General features: G+C 40.5%; 2 protein-coding genes across 6 annotated transcripts in view; one reads left to right on the forward strand and one right to left on the reverse strand.

Annotated features, from left to right (window-relative positions):
• Positions 1–4,785, forward strand: part of LOC129121691 (melanoma inhibitory activity protein 2) — a 30,151-nt gene extending 25,366 nt beyond the window's left edge. For all 5 annotated transcript variants that reach the window (XM_077180470.1, XM_077180467.1, XM_077180471.1 and 2 more), the window contains one exon: positions 655–4,785. In XM_077180470.1, the coding sequence (XP_077036585.1) occupies positions 655–803 (149 nt within the window). In that variant the 3' untranslated portion in view covers positions 804–4,785. The remainder of the gene's footprint in view (positions 1–654) is intronic.
• FBXO33 (F-box protein 33) lies at positions 4,786–24,108 on the reverse strand. The gene is made up of 4 exons (XM_054635106.2): positions 23,534–24,108; positions 17,041–17,151; positions 10,814–11,499; positions 4,786–6,773 (listed from the first exon to the last, which is right to left on the reverse strand). Exons 1-4 carry the CDS (start codon positions 24,040–24,042, stop codon positions 6,502–6,504), a joined length of 1,578 nt encoding a protein of 525 aa, XP_054491081.1. The 5' UTR covers positions 24,043–24,108; the 3' UTR covers positions 4,786–6,501.
• Between the last annotated feature and the right edge of the window lie 784 nt (positions 24,109–24,892).

Below are 24,892 nucleotides of genomic sequence, written 5' to 3' on the forward strand. Positions count from 1 at the left end.
TTGTGTTGTACACTTCCTTTTTCACAACAGCTCATCTTGATCTTGTAACAAATACTAACTTTGGCTGGAACATATGGAACATGTACTGTTCAGCATCTAAAGGATTCTTTTTAGGGGGTAGGAAAGCAAGTTGGTAGGTTACCTTAATAATTTTCTTCCTATGAAATTGCATCTTCCATAAATCTTAAAAAGTTTCATCCTCTGGCTCTGAAGTGTGCTGGTGCCCTGCAAAGGGACAGTCCCAAAACAACTGTTTTCCCTTGGAGTTTGCACGACTGGAGCAAGGTGTAAGTATCAGACTGCAGGACTTCTTTCAGACTCTTGCTGTTCTCTGAGTACATGTGAAGAACTAAGCAATTTATCTGTGAAAATATCTGTAAGGTATGGCATGTAAGGGTTGCTGTGGCAGACTGAAGGGGCAGCAGCAGCCCAGGAGCTGGCAGTGGCTAGCTGCTGCTTTGAGACTGTTGTGGGTAACTACTGATAAAAGTGATGGTTTTGCTCTCCTCCTGCCAGGCATCTCTGTCTCTTTGGATCCTGACATGTGACTTCTAGTTAGATGGGCCTAGCTGAACAGTAAGCTAGCAAGAGGAGCAGGTGTACATGTTTACTGTCATGATTGATATTAACTGCATTACTCTGATTCTCTCACAGTAAGAAATCCATTTCCAATGAGACCTTATCCTCACTATCCACCTCAACGACCTGGATTTTTGCCTCCACCACCTCCTCCTGAAAATAGAGTTGAACCATCTCAGTCAAATCCATCAGCTGTAGAACCAGAACCACAGCAGGAGACTTGACAGTCATTTGGGAAATGTCCTGAACCAGTTTTGTGCTCTCCTACTGGCATTTTTCCTTATGTTAAGTAACCATTGTTACTTAGGTCTATACAAACTACTTTGCTCAAATTGAAGCTTAATAGGAAAAATTCTCAGGATAGTATTTTGTAAATAAAGAATTAAATACCTATGAATATTGTGAATAAGTGATTTCCACTGTACAATAGTCATTTTAAATTACGCATTTCTAACTTGAGTAGTCTCTTCAGAGGTGTATAAAATTAAATCATGTGAACCTTATTGTAAAAGTCCAGCTGCTTTGTGCTGGTTGAGCTGTACAGGGAGTCTCTCTGCATGCCAAAAGTGATGCTTGCTGCTTTATGAATAGGATGTGAAAACAAATGGAAACAGTTAATAAAAATCTACAGAAAATGAAAGCAATGTCACTGGTAACATGGTATAATAGATAGGTAAAGATGAATAACCATGATTCTCCACTTGAGTCCCCTCTGTTAGTGGCCTCCTAGGTGATCTTTCAGCTCTCAAGCTCTACACTGTGGCAGTTCTCCTGCCATGACACTGAGGGGGAAGAGGCAGCAGAAAACCTGAGCAACTCTCCCATTACTCTTCAAAAGCTGGAGTGGAGTAGTGTTTATTGAAGATGTGTACAGGGGGTTTTTATGACCTGGGAGCAAGGAGTCATAGCTAGGATATGCTCCAGCACAGCCCAGCCCTTGCTTTTGAAGACATATGTCTGCAGTAAACCAGTAGGAGGGGTGTGTTTTTGTCTGTCCCAACATGAGTTTGGTTTATTAGGTTTCAGATTTTAGCACCAGTATTAGGAAAATGCTGGGCAGGACAAAAGCAGAATTAAAAAGTACAAGAAGGAAGTGGCAAACTGCAGCATTAATAAGTCTTTGTCTTTGAAAGGAGTTGGTGTGGTACCTGGTTCACCTCCTCAGGTTCCTGTGTGGTGCTTCCCTGGCAGGAGTGGCTGTCCCAGCAGGTGCAGGGCGGGGCTGCCCCGTGCAGAGTCAAGCTCAGCTTTCACTGGTGGCTGTACAATCTAAAGATTTCTGCTAGCACCTGGTGGCTGTTCTGACAGTTTGGCTTCAACTTGAAAATAATGTAAGGACTCAGTTCAGTCATTTGGTAAGGGACTCTTCTAAGACAAAGAAGCAAACTGGTTTTAGCAAGCCCCAACTCAGCAGCAGTTCAACCACCAGCCTTCATTCTCTGCATGCACACACACATTACACACAGTTTCAGGCTTTAATGTAAATGCAGCCACCACACCCCATAATTAGAAGTTACCAAAAAAACCTCCAGCCCACTTTTTTTGCAATTGCTTAGGTAGAGTCTGCCAAGAGAGCATTTTCTCTTGTAGCTCAGTCTTCCTGCTCCTACCATTGTTTCCATGTTGGCTTGTTTCAGCTGTAGAACTCTTCCATGGCTCACTCCTACAATTTCTTTATCCCTTCTGCTTCTAGCACTCAAAGCATTTAGGTTAAGTATTTGTACTCCAGTGATTCAATGACAGATTCTGACAACAGCCATTTTAAAGCATCATCCATGTTAAATTAACCATGTAGTTTAACGTGGCTGTTGCATCAGCTTTAGCCAATTATTTGATGGCTATGAGTTTGCCTGAGAGACTTCACAAGGATTCTCAAAGGAGTTACTGAGTTTTACCCTTGTCCTTGTCATCAGCCCTAGGAGCAACCAGAACTGCCAAATACAGCCTTGCCCTTGCACAGAGAACCAGGGTATAGCACAGAAATCCTGGGCTGATAACACTGCCATAAACCTTTTTCATTCCTTGCCCAACTCACATTCATAAATAGTTTTTGCACCTCCCAGGTATCTCAGTTTTCTGAGCAAACACAGTATTTTCTCCACATGGGTTAAATATTTGTTCTAAGTTAACTCTAAAAAATTCTTCCTCCACCAAAACAGTCTATGCCCACAATGGTACCGAAAGCTGCAGGCAAAAGGAAAGCTAGCTGAACTAAGAAAATGCAGGAAAAGCATGGATTGGATCATCCTGCAGAGACAATGGCATAATTTGAGACATTTTTCCCCTCCCTAGTAGCAGTCCAAAATTTTATTTGCAAATTTGGAAGCAAGGTTAGGTTTATGTAATAGGAAGCAGGTAGATGGTAACCTGTCAAATGCAGAAAGGCCACACAAAAGTGTATGTGGGGAAGTCCCTGTTCTGCCCACCCCCAAAAGAATAAGCAAAAGAATAAGTTTTGACAGGTGAAGGCCTAAACCTAGCTGAACCTTGTGTTCCAACAGCTGAACCTAGAATGCAAAAGACTGACATTGCCATCTCTTCAGCAAATACAAAGAAACAACAAAAATAAAATTCCTTTTGGGATCGTGCAAGTTCAAAGCAATTTTGCAATATTTTGTAAGGTCCCACTCCAAACGCATGAGAAGATTATCTTAATTTCCTAACAATTACAGACCACTTCAGCTTGAATCCCTTCATCCTGGTATCACTAATAAAGATTACTGCTGAAAATACAGGCAGACAACAAACCTCACTTCTGTCTATTCCTAAGAGAGGAGAAAAATCAGGGGTGCATTTCTCCACCACTGCTCAAGGTATGGCTTTCACCACACCCTCCTGCTTTAATGGAGTCCCTGAAATTTCCAAGATAGATTCCAGCCAGGAATCTGTTTTAGGTACAGTGATTTCGTCCCTGAACACAAGCCACACCCAGTGAGCAGAGTCCAGGCTGTATGAAACAAATCAGACCTGGAGCATTCTAACAATGCACAGCCATTGCTAAGAGCCAGCTCTGGCTGCAGCTGCACACCCCCCTGCTGTAGTCAAGTGAGCTGCTTCCCCTGCTCCTCATCATCTCTTTCAAGATTAAATTAATTAAAACAAAGCAGAAAATAGGTTAGACCAAACAGATTAAAAACACATTTATACAACAGAAAGGCAAACAGGTTACTTCCCAACTCTATTTAGTAAGGCAGTTGCCCATAAAATGCCATAGCTTGCAGAGATAAAATTACCATTCTGCAACTGTTTAAAGCAGAGGACACTGAATTTGCTTTATTTGTTTCTGTGTGACTTCCTGAAATCTTGAAACCTTCAAAACCAAACTTCACGTTCAGATGCTGCTGAGCAATCACCATGAGATTTATCTGCTACATAAACCTCCCTTCTGAGGCCAAGCCCTGAAAGGCACCAAAACAAGTCCCAATATTTCACTTTCCTGGAACATGAAAAGCTGTAACTGTATTTACCTTATCTTAATCCCCCACAGCGTCTCTTCAGTATATTGGCAAACGATCTTGCTTACCAAATCTGGAAGATCCAGGAAACTGCGTGAACAAGCAGTGCACTTTTCACACTTGGCAGCAGTTTGGGCTATGGTAACATGAAGTTCAGAAGCTCAAATCAAGTCCGTGCTTGGCACGCACACACTGACCAGCCACTCTGACAAGCCTCACAGCACAGTCAGCCACTGCAGGGCACAGCAGCTCTCCAACAGCTGAGCAGACATTGCAGCTTTCATTCAGAAGGCACAGCTGTGTACTCTGAGTACGGATAAAACGTCAAACTGAAGCGTTGCAGGTATTCATAATCTATTTAATAGTGGGACACCAAAGAAGTACTACACATTTTTCTTGAGCACATTAGATTTTGATTTAAGCAATTGCAATTGATGAAGTAATTTCTCAAAAATAGTCTTCTATATTCTACAGTCCACAGTTTACTGTATCAGTCTAATAGGTCATATAATGATATACTGTTTGTGCTAACTGGTCTGATCTTTAGCAAAGCATCCTTCCCATTCCTCCACCACCCCAAAAAGTGTTGACAAAATTCAGCCAAATTTTAAAAAATTGTGTGACTTATTTTAGATTTTTCTGCTGTCCTAAACACAATGGGAGCTACTAGTTATACACATCTTATGAACGATGTTGCATTTTAATTCTAGAAATCTTCATGCTGATAACAATAAAGTATTTTATACAGCGATCAATTTTTAATGCTTTATTCATTGATTAAAAGAATATAACATTTAACATAAACCATACAACATCAGTCATCAATTCAAACATTCAGCTGGTTTCCTTACATTTTCTGTCAGGAGTTTTTTTTTAATCTGATCACATTTATAAGATAAAATCTCACCACATCTGGCATATACACACACTGTGCCAGTGGATTCACTCTACTGATGTACATATAAAATCCGCATGGTATGTGCTCACTGGAGACAAAACAGCGCACACCTGTCAAAAGGTCATTTTAATATAAGATGGTAAAACCATTTGTAAAACACATATAAACTTTTTCCATAAATAGAATCATATCTGGACATCTGTTGCATAAATTGTGTTTTCCAAAGCTTACAATATAGCAGCCAGGTCTCAGCACTGCTGGGCACCCACGTTGGCCACTTACTTTATTATTGCAGACTGTCCTTTAAACATTAAATGCACAACATTCGTACCACTTAAAACTGGGGTCAGGTGGAAGTCTCACAGAGACCACGTCTGTACCGCGGTTGCCCTGAAACAGTTACATCGGCTTCTAAAGCCTCTCAGATATAACAAGATTTTAAAACATACTTCATGGAATGTTCTTCATGCATCATAGCAGCTCATACCTGTGATAGAACAAGCTTTGTATTTGTTTCCTTTCCTTCCTTTACATTCACTATTCACAGTGAAACAGGTGCATGTTTGTTAAGAGTTCTGAGGTTGCTGACTGAGCCACAGCACAGCTGTGTACCACAGGTCGAAATTCGACCTTATATATTACAATCTAGCAGTATCTGGCTGGCCAAAAGTTGGCCTGCCCCTGCCAGCATGTGGGCACTTCTTCGTTTTTAATCTATTCTTTGGCAGCTGACACAGGCGCTGACAGAGAAAATCCAGTGACTTGGTTGTTAGGGATTTCACGACTAATGTTTGTTTGCAGGTGTAGACCTTTGTATTGAAATCTTCACTGTTATGCGTTTACCCCACCGGAGCGCACATTTCTTGCTTTCTCCTTTTAAACTTTGGCCCAAAGCTAACTTTTAAGGAAGATGACAAAACGTGAGAACAAACAAGGAGGAGCTTGCAAAGAATCCAAAAGACTACAGCTTTATGGAGTGGATGTGTAAGTGCAGGAACCTGAACCGCTAGTGTTTCACACCGCCGCTTAGCAGCTAAGGAAAGCCGAGAATGGAGTTAAGCCATGCTGCAGAATCCGCACGTGAAATCAAGCAAGGTAAGAGTCTTACAGTGAACAGCCCTGGACAGACTTCTCGTCCCTTAAGCCTATTAAGTAGCATGCTACTGGATTAAGCACACAATGACAGCATAGAGATCCACTGGGCTATGGATATGGGTATTAAAAACAGTTGGCTCCCAAGCACAGGACTCCAATAGAATAGCAAAAGAATTCAAAATGCAGTTACTCAATTAAAGTAAAGTTAGCCGGCAACCTCTGACAGCCTTTGGCTGTATCTTTGCAAGGTTTGGTAGACAAGTCCATTAACCGTGAAAACCCTAAACACTGCCACTTTCAGCTTCTAAACCAATACCCGACTACGTTCTTTGATCAAGAAGTAGAATACACATATATAATTCTATATAGCTAATACTGATTAAACACAGCACAAAAAGGGTTAATTCACACTACCAAAAAAAACATAATAGGACCCTACTTGCATATGTAACCACAGGAATTGTAAATAAGGAGCTAAATGCCTTCACTGAAGCTTTGCATCTCTCTGTAAAAGTGACGGGTTGGCTCAGTGAAGACACTGAGCAGCTCTATGTCCATGACGGCGTGCCAAGGGCGACCCAATCCAAGAGATACTTGCTCAATGAAATTGTGTACTGGATCCACATCCTGATCAGCCAGTTCTCCTTGGTCGAATTCAATGCTTTCTTCTGTGACTTCCAGTACTTTCAGGTCAGAGCCACGAAGACGAGCAATTGCTATAAGATTATGAGCCCAGACTGTGTAACCTATGGGGAAAGAAAACAAAGTTGTTCTGTCATTTTCCTACAAGGTATTTTCTTACTCTACTACTTAATACCAGACCATCCCAGTATCTCTCTGAACCTATTCCATCATGTTCCATCTGGCAGAATTCCCCTAGGGCATGGCGGGGGCTTTCTGGTTTCAAGTGGGGAAGCCCCCATTTTACACTCTGAATAAGTAAGTATAAAAATATTTCAGACAACTTAATCAACCTTTTCTAGATCTTTTTCTCCTACTTGCAGAGCAGTGGACTACTGTAAGCTTATATAAAACTTCAAACCTCCTGTGATTTACTGTGTAGTAAAATTAGAACGAAAAAAGAGAGTTATTAATTAACTGAATGCATAAAAGGAATGCTTTAAAACTCTGCTTATGCTAGAAAAAAATATTTGCTTTCATTGCTTTAGAAAGTAAGACTTATTAAAAAAAACCAAGCCACCACCAAACAAAAAAAGTCAGCACGCACACAAACCGAAAGCCTCTGCAGCAACTTCATGTCACCCCAGTGTGTGTGTTTATGTACATATTATATATATATATATATATATATATATATATATATATATATATATATGTAAGATAAACTACATGTATCTTGTTATTCTGTCTGAGATAAAATATAATTACAAAGCTTCCCTCTCTTGACCCTGTATATTAGCATTTCTCTTTAAAAACTCCTACTCCCCCCCAGTTACCTGTAAGCTTTCTGCACCCTGGCTAAGAGAAATGCAAAGTTCCTCCCTATTCAGATGCAAACCACAGATGGGAACGTCCCTTTTGGGGAGCTCTGCCAAATCAGCCCTTCCACTGCAAAAGGCAAGGCTCATTTCTGCCATGATCATCATTCTTGCAGGTGCTAAACTTCTTGGTGAGATGCCCAAGTAGATTCCAAGTAAAGCTGCAGTCTGCACAATATTTGAACTGGGAAAGATGAAGTGCTGAGCAGTAAAAGCTAACTGTGGTTTGGTCCTCCAACAATGCAGTTAACATGCTCTACATCATAACATATCAAAATAGATTGTCAGAGAATGAAGAAAAGATGTCAAAGTAATAAATAAAAGAAATTTATGTTCTGTTTTCTTTTACTTTTTTCTATTGTGTCTCTGGAAGTATGTTGGTTAGGGTAGGTGTTCAACAAAGAAGCCTGCACAGATCTGTAAGGCTCATTTCTGGTATATTAACCATTACCAATGCATGAATTCCCACAATCTCCATCTGCTGGATACTTCACCTCCAACACAACTGTCCACAGAAGATGAACCTGTTTTAATTCAGGCAGCTTAATTCAGTGTCCCTTCCTTAATAGGGACATTGAAGTCAATGGAAAATTCCGCCCTGTATGATGACACACTCCTGTCAGGACATGGAGCTCACACCACCTTCCAGTTATCTTGACTGTAAAGGAACTTACCAAAGAAATCTTTGAAAGCAAGTGCAAGAATAAAGGGAAAAAAAAAAAAGAAAAAAAAGCCCAGTACACAAAACCCTTTACCATCATTTGGGCAGGTATATGGCTTTTGCTGTAACTTTTTATGGTGAGGTCCTCTATGCACTAGAACAACCATCTTATTCCCAACTTAATCTCATTTTAAATGAACTCTCCTTTCAAAAGCTCTGCCTGAAACTTCTTTGTGACCTCCCACCTGCCAAAAACTCTCTGTCCAGCTAAGTATTCAGAGGTAAGAGGAAACGATCACTTCACTACTGGTATCACTGAACAACAAATTTACCATGAGCACACTGTAATTTATTCTTCCTTGCTAGTAAAAATTTCAACTTTAGTTTTGCTCATGGACAGAATAAAACTTCACCATGACGTTTATAACACAGAGTCATAAAAATCTATGTGGAAGTATCCTTCCCTTAAGGAAGAAGAAAAAATAAAAAAGGCCTTTGTTCTCACAGATGGACCATGCTTTTTATTCACAGTGCCAGATCATACCACTATGATATCCTACTGTCTCCATCCCATCCCAAATGGTCACACACTCTTTACAACCCTTTCTTCATTCTGCAAGAATGTATTTAACATCTGCCTTCCTCTGGCTCCTGGACATTTCCACCATTTGTCAGTGGCAAGACAATGACTTCCCCCAAAAGACAATCTTGAGGCAGCCCATAGAAGTGTCCTTAGCATATGTTTTCCCCTTTCGATCAATGACAAGTGGCAGCCACAAGTAGATGGAAATAAAAGCTTTTTCAGAAGTAAACTTATACCAGAAGAAGAAACATACACACACACATACACAGAAAAAAAACCCTGAGAAGCACTGGAAGCTGAAGAATAACCACTTCAGGAGACAGAAGAAGAAACCTGAGCACTTCAAGCAAATTATGGCACCTTGAACAAAACCACCTTTTTCTTAAGGAAACTTCACAATATAATATAACAAGTGGAGCCAGAAAACATTATATGGTAAACCTCAGGGAATCCAAGCATGAGGCTAAGATGCTGTACTGGATATTTCTTCCTAATAGTGTTCCATCTACAGCTACTACTCTCCAAGAACGATGCTTGCAGTACAGTACTAGAAAAGTTATGTCCACAACTTAGAAAAGATCAGGAGGCATTTAAAAGCAGCTTAGCCAGCTTCTGCTGCAAGGAGGGGGAAAAGAAGGGTAAAGAATGCAAATCCCAATGTAACAGCGAGGTGATATTTGGCCATTTTCTCTCACAGGCAGACACAGCATCTCTCCAAAGAAAGGTGATGTAGCAACAAGCATTTGCTAGACAGAAGCATAAGGGATGTTTGCTTTCCCAATACTCTGCACAAACTAATAATTTCTACTGAATAGAGACACATGCTGATATGATACTTACACTAGCTTTTAAAGTTAGATAATATATTAGAGGGCTTTTCTGTAGCAGGAGGATAATTTAAGGTAACACAGTTTTATTTTTTTTTTAAAGGTCCTCAAACATGTATCCAAATTCTAGAACAAACTGCTAAAAGCCACACCTAGATTGGCACAATCATGTACCAGCACCCAAAATCTGTCTCACCAGGAAGCTATTAAGGAGAGACAGCCCAATTGATCATACCTTCCCTGCCCCCAGCAATGATTTTTCAGTAAAAGACCACAGGGGAAAAAAAAAAAAAAAAAAAGAGCAAATAGAGCAAATTCAGCAGGACCTTCTGACTTCAACTGATGGAAATCTGAATGTCCACTTCCTGGTGAAGGTCTCCTGTTTGCACTGAACAACTGGAGATTTACTCCCCCAAGCAGTCTGATGAAACACATTTATTCTTATGCAACACAATAGCCATTGCTTTAACTCCTTCATGCATCAGCAAACTTGGTCTTGGTAAGCTGATTCCAGCACAAATAAAAAAAACATTATTCTGCATTATTTCAGTTTCGGGTGCCTTAAAATTTGCCAGACTGCTGTAACTTCTACCACCAAGTTCTCTATTGATGATAGAGCTGAATACATTCTAAAAGTTGTTTGCTACTATATGGCAAATAAGTAAGTGGGATAAACTTAGCTCTGGTATTACTGGTGAAACCAACACACTCAGTGAGGCAACCGCCTCTACATATTTTTCAGCCTTCATCTGCTGGTAGTCTTACCAAATTGGTAACACATTTCTTCTTCTCAGCTTTGGGGCACTTAACCAGTGTTATTTACAAACAGGAAGCAAAATCATCTAATCTTGCCAGCATATGAGCTCACAGAAAAACAGCAAATGTTTTCAGTTCACGTACACGTAACCAGTCACTTAATGGAACTTGCACAGTGCAGACCACTTGCAGGATAAGCCTCCTGGAATGCTCACTTCTTAAGTTATCCTCATTTCTGTGAGGAGTTTAATAAAATCCTATGTGACTTCTCAACAGAAGTTAGTAAGACACAAGCAGGTTTAAAACTCATATATATTAAACACCTTCAACAACAGCATGTATAGCAACAGTGCAGCAGCCTTTTGTATAACATGCCACTAAAACACACTATGATTAGAAAGGCAGAAGGCTTGTAAGCATTTAAAAGTCACATACTATGCCCATGCAATGTGTTACCTACCATGAACAGCTAGGAGAGACAGTCTTGTGCACCTCCAGGCTAATAAGACAAGTGGATCTTCATTCCGGTTGTCACTGAGATCTGGGAAGGCAGACATATCTATCACATCATTCATTAGTATAAAATGAGTGAGGAACTTGTCATACTGCCTGGATATGAGATCAACAACAGCTCCTGAAACACAAGTGACATAGCTGTCAAAGTGAATCCTCTCTAGGGGGATACTGGGCTTAAGAATCCTTAACATATCATCACTCTTGACATCAAAAGCCATTATATAGACCCGAAGATTAGTGCTGTTGCGAGTCAGCGCCTGCCAATTCTCATCTTTTGGCATATTGTCCAATGACTTGTGCATTATGGAAACACTGTGGACCAGGAGAGACAGTCGATGCAAAGGCACATGGTTGCTGTCAGCCAGGACTCTTGCCATTTCAGCTGTAAAATCACAGAAATCCAAAGCGAGCGAACGCAGATTCACAAAACGCTCCAATTCGACCGCAGTGATAAGAGTGGTATTACCAGGGATGTGGTTGTCCAATAAGCTCAGATGTTCCATGGTGTTGGCTATGGGGTTTGATAAGGAGGACAATGATGTGGGAGTTACTATTTGCAGCATTAACCCACAAGACAGCCATTTCAATTGCCTGCTATTGCCTAATATCTCTTCAAACAGCTGTTGGATTCTGTAAGTAAACAAAACAGACAATGATCCTATTAAACATGGTTTAGTCTTACCAACTGCATACCATTCAACTGTTTCATTCAAGAATTACTCTTCCCTCATTTATAGCCTTATTCTGCAGGAAGATGCTATTATTATAGTTCTTATGAACTGCAACCAGATTGCAGACCTCCCAGAGCATTTCAACATCCACTGCACTAAAAAGGTTAAAATTGTAAACTAAAAGAAATAGGTACTTTGTCTTTCAAAAATGGTGACACACTATGAGCCTTCACTTCATGTATTTTCCAGCATGTATTTAACACCCTCCCACATACATTTTAAGGTTATGCAAATAAGAAAACCTATAATGCTTTTCAAATGCAGCTCTTGTTTTTAAAAACAGCTTTTTGTATTTCCTAACTTCTCCAAAACTGCAAATTTAGTATGGAAAAAAAGTAATTTTCAATGAAAGGTGACAAACTTGGTTTTGAGAGTAAATTAGAATGATGTGAAATTACCCGCTTGATTTGCTCATCAAAGGGTAAGGAACAAACATACAAGAAGATACTTTAAATAATTCCAAACGGACCAACTAATTGGATTTTCAAGAGCCAACAGGTTCATGTTTTACCAAAACAACTTGGACCTAGTAACATTTCAATCTCAAATTATCAGTGCCAGATTACTATGAACTTATTCTGATGCACTCACCTCTCCTACGCGTTTTTATAAGTGAATAGATGTTCTTTATGTTAAGATCTTTTGTTCAAGAATGCAACAGAAGTATTTTAATTTTTCAATATTAAATTCTAATAGTACAGTCACACTCTAAAAACTTTCTCCATGTAAGTATTTTTCCAGTCTCCATTCCAAAGCTGTAAAGGTCCAAAAGAGTCCTCCTGCCCAAATGACAAGTGCTCTTTTAGCATATTAGACACATGTGTAGGAAAGTATTTGATCTCAAGCCCTGGTCAGCATTACAGAGAAGCAGCTGAGCCAGGCTATGACATCAAGAAATAAGATGCCATAAAACCATAAAATATCAAGAAATAAGATCCAGTATAAAAACAGCAGAAATTTTTGTTCCCCAAATCAGGTAATGGTTTTGCAAAGAACACTTCTTTTACTGCTATGAGAATCTGTATAGTTTATACATCTAAGCAAAAAAAATTTAAAAATTTTATTCTCATCCACATAACTTTAATAGAGATAATGTCCAGGCAAAATTAAAGGTTTAGGCCAGCATCCTGACTGACAGCAGAGAAACACTAGCACCTTAAGGTGACAGAACAAGGAAAGCACATGGGGCAACTTATCAAATACCTCTCTAGTTTCCAAAACCTTGTAACTCAGTTCTGAGAAGAAGTGGCTTTATGTATTTTGCAACTCTCAGAGACTTCACTTCTACAAATTCATCCAGGTTCCTCCCTTAGGGAAAAAAGAGTTTAGCAACCATAATAAAGAACTTTGCAGTGTGATTATCTCCTCTTCTTGCTTGCTCTGAACCTGTCACCTACTACCTTTGATGCCCCATAACCCTTCTGTTGTAATAAAGTTGAAAGATCAGTGCTCACTCATCCTCTCTCTTGGCAAATCCTTATTCATCCCCTCCCTTGCCTACATGTTCTTTCTTCCTTCTCCTATGAAGTTACTGGGTTTGCAAGGCCTGGCTTCACCCAAATGGAAAAGCTGGTGTGGTTACTGTATTTATTCTACACCTCAGTTCCCAAGGTTTTACCTAGGATAGTCATCAGGTAAAGAGACTTCTATATTTCCAGATTTCTCCAAATATTTTATTTAAAATTGAGGACTCACAACTGTGACACAAATGAAACTGTTTTAAACAACAGGTAAGACCCACAGAACAGTGCAGTTTTTCCATTTTATTCCTAGATTTATTTAGAGTTAAGAAGAAACTTATTTGATCCTGGCAGTGTTTGTTTCATCATTATTCTTGCCAATGTTCAATTGAAGGCAGATTATCTCACAATCCCCCAAAGAAAAAGATTCTACCACAGCAATCCCTAATTTCTTCCAAAGACTCTTCCCTCCCCCCATACACATCTACAAAAGGTGCTGTAATGGTTGCAGCAATGGTAGGATTTATTTTGCAATAGCCCAGGTAATCAATCTTAGTAGTGCTTTCAATATTTTACAGAACTGTTGATGACAAGTTAATTTTGAGGTGTTCAGTAGAATGCTACCACCTATATGCCTCACCGCACTAAAAATCTGTTTAAATTGGGGTTCTCATACACCTTAAACATCTGAGTTTAGAAAAATCCTGTTTTAGTGCCAGGAAAATTTAATAAAGAGAAATATGACACAGAATTCTGCAGCTCTAGGGTAGCTTTTTTCCCCAGTGGGAACTGCAGTAAAAAACTTTTTAAAAGAGAGAAAATTATTTAATGCAATCAACTTTTTATTGCAAGCATCACAGTATTTACACAAGTATGCAGATATGTGCTACTACTCTAATGACCTGTAGGTCCTAAGAAAACTTTCTCCAGTTTTTAGCCAGAGATCAAACATGTCAATAGAGAACATTTAATAGCAATAATTTCTGAATTGTCTTTAATACCTACTTTTTAAAAAGGCCAGACAGAAAGCACTATATAAGATAGAAGTAATTAATTTTAACATATTTAAAATAATTTTTCTTAACAGCCTAGCAGATTCGGTTTTTTTCTCCCCTGCAAATTCTTATGCATATTCTATTTTTCATAAACAGACTGCATCTAACTGGAGTTTGCAAAAATAGCCTGAACTTCATTCTGAAAAATAGACACATGAATTCTTGGAAATTAACACCCACTCTATTACCACGTTAATTTTACCCCAACTGCCCAGCAGGTACTACAACACTCATGCTAACTTAACATAATTATTTCAGAGCTCACTTATAAAACCGAAATTTCAGCATATAACAGAAAATCCAAGCAGAACTCACTCAGCACATGTCAAAAAGCAATGCAGCCTACTTATGTCTCAACAAGTGCCATCAGCCCCCTTTGCTCCCTGCAGGCAGCAATTGGGATGGTCACCATTGACCTGTAACCTACAAATTATTATACTGAAACAAACAACTTAAAAAATAGTATTTTTTTAAAATATACTTTCACAATTAATGTCCCAAATGATGCTTTCATCCAGAGGACAGACCAAAGCCTGACTAAACAGGCACAGTTAGCGTTTAAGCTCCCAAACCAGTCCTAACCAGGACTGAAGCACATCCATGGCCCTGGACAGGAAGCAGACAGATTACCAAGGTCCATACGGAGGCCATTTGTTTAATTAAATACTATCAATCAAAATATTTTGTTTAATAACAGAGGCTAAACTGGTTCTTTTGGAAACCCAACTATCTGAACCACATGGATCAATCACGAGAAGCAGATTTCAGAAAGCCAAAATTTCCGACAACTACCCTTTATTAAACTCAAGACAAATGAACTGTTTACACCGAGCATCCCATACTAAGAAACAGAGTTGTAAAGAGAATTTTAGAAAGTAACCAGGGACACACATGGTGTATGGAAAAGGAATAAGCATCACAAACTCATGCAAACGTGTGTTTTTGAAAATATGCTCCAAAGCCTCCTCTGCCTCAGGAAAATCCTTAACCTAAAACCTGAGGAAGCATCCTAATGGCTCTGTAATAGCTGAGATTGCACCTACAGTCTGCTACACCCAGCTCAAAGCCAGATTTCGGGAATCAACTTTTTTTTCCCTGACTGCAGGAAGTTTCTGAAACAGCTAATAAGGTTCATCACCATACAGGTTCCAAAAATCCTCAACTACCAGTAACACTGTCTCCAAAGGTTGCTTACACCTTTCACTGTTAGTTACCAGCATTCACATTTTGCAACTTACTGATGCAAACCCCACATGCACAAAACAAGGCTAAGAAGCCATAAAGATTTACTTTCTGAACTAAGTCTGCTACTAGCTCTCAGACTTCAGACAACTGAATAAAACACTGTCAGCTTTCCTTTAATTTATACAAGGACTAGCAGGTCCAAATACACTGTTCTAGTCTAGAAAAAAAACCAACCTACTAACAATAACCCCCCCCCAAAAAGAAACAACAAAAGAAAACACCACCCCCACCAAAAAAAAACACCAAACAAAACTAACCAACCAAAAACTCACAACAAGAAACAAACAAACACAAAAACCCAACACCAAAATTAACTAAACTAAAAAGAAGTAGCATTTATTATTTATTTGCTCATTCCAAAATGTGCAAAGGTTAGTATTAATCTAAAAGACAAACAAGTTAGATAATCAGTTTTGAATGGTTTATGGCTCCAAAATGTGAATACTGGTTTGAAGAAATGTTTGACCATGCACTCAGCTGAGCAAACATCTGCCTAGATGGCTCCCTTCAAGTCCCTTTGCAAAGATTTGATAATATATTTATATTTTCACAAAGGGTATCAAATAAAGGAGCTTTCACCAAATGAGCCTTTTACCTGCACACAGCACTACAGTACATATGTTAGACAGAATCACAAATTGCTCCAAGTTCTGCACTGGAAACATAACAGATGAAAAAGACACAGTATGTGACTCACAGCTCTATTTGCACTGGTTTGCAAATTTAGGTCAGGACCAAACATTCAGTTTGATGACTGTATTCACATACATACATTAATCCGATAATATACCTACACTGGTTCTAAAAATCACTCAAAACAAAAAATAGTAAAGACCTAGAGTGGCTGTACTTACTCTACTCCCAAGCTACTGGGTGAAAGATGTTTAAACTGACACAAATTAAAATTATGGTATTCAGGTTTTATTGTATCAGAAGTTTTAGCAGTACTGCTAAAATAGTTAAGTCAGCATCACTCCCTCTGTGGTAATTTATTCCAGAAGTCAGCAGCTGTTTATATTGTATTTAACCTTTTCCAAAGAAGAACAAATAACTATTTGGATTATAAGCATTCAAGGACTGTCCTGTAATGTAATAATGGCAAGCTAAAATACACCTCTGAACTATACAAGCACACTGAGAGCTGTGATCTTTCGGGAATTCTGAAAATACATAACCTAGTTTTCAAATGCAGCTTGAAATAAGTTGTAGCAGTTCAACAGTTTCTCTGTTTCTCTCTCAAGTTTTGAGCAAACTTGAAAGAGAACATAAACACAAATATGTTTTTAACTCTTGTGAAATACAACAGATTGCTTCCTTTTCTAATTTTTTTCATGTACAGCAATAGTAAGAGGTGCTGGTAACAGCTCCTCACCCCTCCTCCCCTTCTGTGGCATTAATATAATATTGTTTCTAGAACACAATGAAAAGAGAAAAGAAAGGATTCTCATCCTACTGAGAATGGAGGGAAAAAAACCCAAAAAAATACAACAGCCAAAAAACCAGACTACTTCATGTAAATAGCAGGAACAAGAACTTAGATTTTCACCCTGGTAAAAAACTTAAAGCTTCTCAGTCACGTATTTCAGGAACTTCTGAAAGTCCTGTCATCTATTTTTTTAATTTTCATTATTATTATTATTATTATTATCCTGTATTTGATAATTTACAAATATAACTTACTGCTTAATCTTCTTGCCATCAGGATCAACCTTTCCAAGGTAGGTATTTGATATGGTTCCATGTTGCTGCAGAATGCTTATATCCCCAAAGAGACTTAACTTCTGGAGGTTCCTAGGAAACAACAAAATAAAAAGGAATCTGTACACAAAACTAAAATGGTGTGGGAAATCATTCTGGATAAGACAAACGCAGGCAATAAACCCCACTATTACATGGAACACATAACCTGTGTTGGGAAACTTATGCAGGCACATAGGGAACTACAGCAAATGAGACTAAAGGGGAAGAGCACTACACAAACTGCTGAAACCAGCTGTAAGATCAAATACTGCTTTTCAGTCAGCACTGGAGTATTTTCAGCAAGCCTGTAGCACCACAAAGAAAACTCAGGAGTGGTTTCACACAATTTTTAATCCTCGTAAAATGTGTGTTAAGTGTCACAATGAAAACATCAAATAGTTACTCCTTTCAACATTTAACACTGCATTTAATGCCCAAGTAGAATACAACCACAAACAACCCTGCCTGAGAACTTACATCAGTACTCCATCAAGGCATCATAAACCTCAGACAGGAAAAGGAAAAGCTCCCCACACCCTATTCAAATGTCTAATTTCTGTTGTATCAAAGTAGGGGAAGCTTTTCTAATATTCCCCATCAGTAAGGAATAGTGCTCCACCATGACATATGATTTTAACCTTTAGAAGGGATACCTAAAAAGAAGTGAAAGAAGAACCTCTGAGTTGATGCTGAACATGACACAGTGCACTAGACAGTCACTTTTCCTTTCCCTACTTCAGTTTTCTGACTTGCATCTTTTCTATTCCTAAAACAGATCAAGAAAGAGGTATGCAAATGACTGCAGTTTTAAAGTAGCTGTGTAGCATTTACTATTATTATTTTTGTAGCTGACTAAGTTTTGGGTCAACATTTCTTTTATTTATATAGCCTATAAATTAGATTTACTCCTAACACACAAGGACTAGTCTGCAATTGATAATTAACAAGGCAGAAACTCCAGTTTCACCACAAATGGACACATAAATTAAATTAATCCTAAACAGTAGATGCCAATTAACCTGTAGCTCACAATTACATGGGTTACCATAAATCCTTATTTCTTCTGGCTCACAAAGCATATACTAGTATTTCAAATCAGCCTTGAGGAAAATGCAATATGATTACCATGCTCAAAGCATAGGGAAGCTCTGGTACAGTTCACTACCTCCACAGTACAACCTGATATTCTACCAAGAGAAGACCGGGGCAAAAAAGGATTAAGTAGCCAAGTTTTACATTTTTAGTAGGTATGAGTTGCAGTCTATAATTGTTATTTACCATAAATCATAATTTACCGGTTGAGAAGTTCCTGTATTCAAAAACAGCACCCTGATAGCCTCAAATCTATCCACTGTTGCACCTGCTACTTTTTTTCTATATGAGAACAACAACTTAATTGCGAGATCCATGAGCTCCATATAAAGTCTGACAAATACTGGAGTCAAATACCTAGAATTTACAACTGAAATTCCAAATATTTAATATTTTGTATTTTAAATACAGGCCTATTGTACTGATGATACACTAAAATAAACTAAGCCTTAAAATATGATCAATATTCTACACATCTCACTAAGACATTGCCTGACCATACTAAAGAATAAGTTTGGCAGGGAAACCTAAAACACTGGCACACCCAACTTGAGAGTATTTTGAGCTCTTTTTTCCTCAAAAGCTGTAAGAGATAATCTGGTATGACAGGGAAGTAGCAGAAACCTCCACCAGGTTTGAAAAGTAGTGTTCACAGACAATGCTGTAAGTAACCTTTATCTTTTGATCTTGGTGACTTATTTATGAGAGTCAAGAGCCAAAATGCAGTCTCAAGAACATTTCTGAATCACCTCCATATTCACATCGAACACAGGTCTCAGTTTGTGCCACTCATAGCACCAGCCAATGCTACAGTAGATGTAGGCAGGCATTAGGAGGACCACCAAAGCATAGCACACATGGAACACTAATTGCTAGCACCCCACATATTTTTACTTCATCTTTTTGACTGCCATTTCATGCAGTACAGAGACAAATGGAAAAGTTCTCTGCCTGAATACTTAACCAATGACAATATCCAATTATTTTTCCATTCACAGCACAGTTATTATCATCTACAAATCTGATCACAGTTCAACACAATGTTAGATTTTTGCTACTATTTGCACTTTTATACAACTCCATGACATTCAGCTCACTGCTCATCTTCATGTCAGAGAGTCCATAAAGTGATTGCTATTTAAAGAAAATTATTTTAAAGTTATTTATCTTTGGCTTAAAGTCATAATGGCATCTTAATCCTGTGTAGTATCCATACATACAGCTGGGGGTAAAACTTGTGTTTTGGAAGGATTTCTAAAACATTTATTTTCCGCTAGCTCAAATAGCATACTAGAAATAAAAAACTCCTTACTAGGCTCCATCTTCAGTTTTTTGGTCTTTTTTAATACCCAATTTAAAAAAAGCACAAAATGTCCTTGCTTACATTCAAGGCGAACAAAGTGGTAAGGCACATATTGTATTACTGCACTAGTTTCTGCCAGTTTCAGCTGCCTGTTTAGACCAATAGAAAACAGTCATTAGAAAACATCAAAACCAGATGCAGCCTACTGCTTTGAGCAATTCATCAATTTTTGGTAACTCCAAGAGATACCAGACTTCAGCAAGACACCACAGCTTTATAGTAATCTGCATTTTTATTTCCACAGCAAAGATCAAACAAGTCACACAATTTAACATGCTGCAGAGGAAAAGAGGGGTGTGTGTGTGTGTGTGACTACCTTCCTATCTTCCTTTGTAAGCAAGGAAGGAGGAGTAGAGGAGACAATACTTTGGTATCTTAGAATTACATAAAAGAACAGGATTTTCCTACTGAATGATCACAAGGTGCTTATTAGCTGTTGTATGCACATAAGTGCAAACAAAGTTTGTCACACTCCCACCCTGCCTTCTAGAACTCAGTTTTGAAAGATCAGATCAAGAAGGAGCAGATCATGAGGACTTAAGAAACATCATGCCCACCCACACCCTTTTTCTCAGTAGTAAGTAGAACATCAGCTTTTAAACAGTTATAAGCTTTGTTATTTTGCTACATTTGCTATCATAAACATAAAGGCTTATGGAAAAGTTACAGATCACTATAAGCACTATTTCAGTACCTTTTTAAAGGTACTAAATAAATGTTAATTCATTAAATAAATGATAGATTCTTAGAGCTCATCAAGGTCCCAATCCTATTACTTCATATGCTGCCACCCACAAAACAACTTGAGCTCTGCTTCAAATATAAGACAGACGTTGAACATACCTTTTTGGATGGTAACTGGCTGGAAGCAGGAATATTTGTCAAAAAAATTGCAGTTGTTTTTAAAACAAGTTGTAGACAAGTTGTTATTTCCTTAATTCCATCAGAACTAGCAAAGGTCACTCCAAAATATTTTTCTGGAGATTTAACATACAGATTTGCTTAGAAACTAGCAATTTCATGTTGTACAGAAAATGCTCTAAGTAGCAAAACCATACATCATTCCCCTCTAGCCAAGAGAGCGTTTAGAAATTTCATTACTTTTAGTAATTACTTTTCTTAGGTCCTGCAGTATTGTAAATCCTCAAGGAAATCTGTAGCCATTTAAAATACATTATTTTTCTTGCAAGGAGGAAGGTTGCTACTGCATTGCTTAATAATAAATTTAAAACTCCAAAACAACTCTACACAGTTAAGAAACAGCATCACAAAGGCAGATTTCTTCTTTTCAGCTCTGAAGTGTAAAATGGAACATTTTTTAAACTTATCTGCCAAAAAGCTATCACAAGGGCTGACAGGAGTTATGAAAGACTGTCCTGTTCTAAACTTAATTCCAAAAGGAATGCATTTACAGTGATTCAGCCACTGAAGAAGTTAAAAATTTCCATTTACATTATTTTGGAAATTACAATTGCTATCTCGTGTACAGTGAAATACAGTGAAAACAAGAAGGAATTATTAACAGCCCTTGAGTTACAGATAAATAAAGAGAAGCAGAGAAATTAATTATGGACTGCAGTCCCTCCTTAGACAAAACTAAGCATCAAGCAGGTGACAAGGTCTCTGGTTTAGACATTAGGTGGTCACAGTAAGAACTAAGCAGCAATTTGGCACATGGTAATACTCCTCCTCACCTCTTTTCAACCTCAAAAGTCTACTTAAAGAACTAAAACACAGTGTTCTACCTAAGAACTAATAATTTATAGGTAGTTACTTTGCGAGGAAAAAAACACTTAAACATCACAATAAACTAAAAACCTAGTCTGTTCAAGGAAAAAAAAAAAGAATCTATTCTGAAAGTAAAACTCAAAAAAGGTCAAGTACTTAATGTAAATTATGACACTCTTCCCCCAGTTTTTTAAATGCTCATTAAAAAAAGCCTGCTGTAATAATCAGGTACCCTGTGTTACCCAGTCATGCATCATTCATTTCAAGCCAAAAGAGCAGCATATAAACGATTTAGAGACAGCAAGAGAGTATGGCAATGCAAAATCCTATCAAAGTCGGTATCTCTTCTTCCCTGTTTTACCACCAAAATGATACTAATCTACCAGAGAACAGGTACTGGAGAAACAACTACTTCTGCACAGTGTTTTACTGCAGTCCTGAGTCCCACTGTGCATACAGAATCTGTAAAATGAGCTTCAGAAAGGAAGCATCCTTGTACAGATTTCAGATAAGGCTATGGAGAATTTTTCAAAAGAAAAAGTGTATCAAAAGCCTTCTCACATCGCAGTTAATTTTGACAGTCTCGAACTTCAGTGAGGAAAAAAAGAAACAATTTAGTTTTCTAACAACATCCCCGTGCAACAGCTCCTATAGATATTATTTTACTTATTTTAAAATTCCAAGCCCATGTCATATCTGCCTCAGATCAGACAACCACCACAATCACCTCAACATTTTTTCCTCTTATAATACTAACTGGATTTCCCGCAGAGTCAACAGTTAAGTGAAAGCTCCTGAAATGCAAGAGACCAATCAAGACAGACGATCACGATTCACACACTAAGGATTCACAGGGCAAGAAGTAAATTAAGATAAAGGTGAGCTGGACTAACGAGCTGTTTTCTGAAGTGAGGTCTGTAACTCTCAGCCATCGCAGCTGCACCACAGGAAGTACCTGCTGGGGGCAACAGAGCAGAGGAACTGAAAGCGAGACTTCACACACCACATTTGCATTCATCTCAAACCAACGAGGAACTGCATTTAAAGTTCTCTTGCTTCAATTCAAAATAAAGACAAGGAAGGCCTCAAGCTACTCTCTCATACCTCTGGAATCAAAGGAGGCGGTAACAAGATCATGACTCAGTTGCAGTTAGTTTTCTAAAGGCCATCCACAAGGTTTAATTCACCCTAAAGATGCCCTAAAACACTTGCAGCTTTTTTTCTTCCCTTGATAAGTGAAGCTACAGGCACACAGAGGGGAAATAATATTAACTATTTCCTATCCTAAAACCTACATGGCTTTCCAAACTCATCATAACCTAACTGTAATATCCTTGCTTTCCTTACATGCTGACTAGAGGCCATACATTAGGATATCTGATTATCATCTTATTATCTCTATCACACCCCCACACAGTGAAGAGAATGCAAGTATTTTTGTCTTAAGGACCTCAAAGCTGAGGAAATTAGCTAACCTGCCAAGTAAGTGTGTGAAAAATACGTCTTAACTACAAACCACACGAAAATATTTCTACCATTTAAATTCAATTGGGCCAAGAAAGTCCTACACGTGAACACATTTTTCAATAAACAAAAGAACATAAAACCTCCTCAAACCTCAGACAGGCAGTTAAAACGAGAGGTGGCATGAAAGCTCAGCTTTTCTACAGCAAAAGACCTCATAGTTGGAAAGGAAAAGGTATGTTATTGGGGCAGTAATTCAGCATGCCAGAGCTGTAATTTTAACTCTCTCTTACTAGTTTCTCATACTTTTTTGCAAGCATACGCAAGGTCTAAACTCTGTCCATAGTAAGGCTTATTTTAAGTGAGAAACCTGTCTTGTTATGCAGTAAATTCAGACTCCTGGCTCTCCACTTGCTCCGTTAGAGCTGCATTCCCCGCTTCCATCCAAAAGACGAAGAACTTTTTATTACTGCAGCTATATTTGTTTTGTGAATCGATCAGCCCGCCCCCCGAATAGACGTCTGAGCGTCTATATTCCTCCTCAAACCACATTATATGATAAAAATTAGGCAGCTTGAAGTGGCGCGTCCCCGTTCCTGCCCAACTCAGAGACTCTCTCTCACACACACACAGAGCAGCTCCGAGCGCAGCCCCAGCACGAACCGGCCGCCGCCGGCTCGGGCGTTGTTTCCGCCCGCACAAACCGGCGGGACGGCCGGACCGGGCCCCGCGCGGCTCGGGGGCTCCGTCTGGCCCCCGCCCGGCACGCCGCTCCCCCGGCCGTACCTGTTGTTGCGGACGCTGCTCAGGACGCACAGCACCAGCTCCAGGTAAGTCCTCAGCAGGTCGAGCCAGCGCGGGCTCAGCGGCGGCGGCGCCTCCCCGTCCCCCGCCACCGCGGCGCCCTCGCCCGCCGCCGCCCCGCCGCCGCCGGTGGGGTAGTTGTCGGCGGCGAACTGTACGCGGAGCTCACGGACGAACCAGCCGCACTTGCGCATGAGGAACTCGAGGCGCGGGCGCTCGGCGGGCGAGACGCGGAGGCTGAGGCGGAGGCGCGGCCAGAGCGCCGGGTAGAAGAGGCACTCCCGCCAGTGCGAGCAGGCGGCCGAGGCCCGCAGCCGGTCGGGGGCCGCCAAGAAGGAGAAAATGTGGACCACCAGCTCGCTGGGCAGGGAGCCGGCGCCCACCGCCTCCCTGCACACCGACATCCCTGGCGCCGGCCCCAGCCCCGCGGCGGCGGCCCCGGGCGGCGGCCCCGGCCTGGCCTGCGGCTCCTGCGACACAAACAACAACATCAATGACACGGCGCAGGGGGGCGGGCGCCGGCCGGGACGCGCCTGCTGCCGGGACGCACCACCCGCGCCGCCGCCGGCGGGGGAGGCGAAGGGGCGGAGCGGTCGCTACCACTGGCCGGCACTGCAGGGAGAGGTGGGCCGGACCACTCAGACCTGAGGGCGATGTGTGAAGGAAGACACCGCCGGCGCCGCGCTCTGTTTCTGCGGGGCGGCCAGAGCCGCCGCGGCGGAGGGAGGAGGGTTCCCCCGCAGGGAAAATGGAACGTGCCGGCGGTGGGCTGGGAGGCGGAGCCGGCGCGCCCGCCCCGCGGGGGACGTTGGCCGTTCCCCCCCGCCCCCCCCCCCGTGCCGGCGGCGCGGCCCCCCCGCTCCCCGCCCCTCCGGCGGCTCCCAACGCAGTGCGGCGGAGGCTCTGCCCGGGGCGCGGCCCGGGACCACGTTCCCTGCGGGCTCCACAGGGGGAGCGGCCGCCGCTGCCGGGGGGCAGACGCAGGACGGCCCCCGGTGTTTAGGAAAACTTGGAAAGGGTGTCTGGTGATGTCTGGTGGCGGCGGCGCCGAGGCCCGTACGGGACCGCACGTACGCCTCTGAGCCATCAAAATTACCTCAGCAGCATTCCTGCTGCTGCCGCGGGAAACGCGCTGACTACGCAGGAAAGGTGGAGCACGGCAGAGTCCGACATGTGACAGAACCGGGTGCGAGCCTGGGACGATGCAGGAGAAAATGCTCCAAATCTTATCACTCTTCAGTTTCTTAAATCTCACACGCTTTTATAAAACCCGTGCCAACATCCGCTGTAGGTGTGTAAGGGTGACTTCTGTGCATACAGAGTTTTGAAAGAATTTAGGTC

The sequence above is a fragment of the Agelaius phoeniceus genome, chromosome 6 (assembly GCF_051311805.1).
Source record: "Agelaius phoeniceus isolate bAgePho1 chromosome 6, bAgePho1.hap1, whole genome shotgun sequence".
In the NCBI taxonomy this organism is placed as follows: domain Eukaryota; kingdom Metazoa; phylum Chordata; class Aves; order Passeriformes; family Icteridae; genus Agelaius; species Agelaius phoeniceus.

What these genes read in the sequence shown, in the direction of transcription:
- FBXO33 (XM_054635106.2), bottom strand. Translation starts at nt 24,042, where the DNA reads ATGTTGTTGTTTGTGTCGCAGGAGCCGCAGGCCAGGCCGGGGCCGCCG. An exon ending in AGCAGCGTCCGCAACAACAG is followed by an intron (nt 17,152 to 23,533) that starts GTACGGCCGGGG and finishes GTTGTTTCCTAG; the next exon opens with GAACCTCCAGAAGTTAAGTC. An exon ending in GTCTCTCCTAGCTGTTCATG is followed by an intron (nt 6,774 to 10,813) that starts GTAGGTAACACA and finishes CTTTCCCCATAG; the next exon opens with GTTACACAGTCTGGGCTCAT.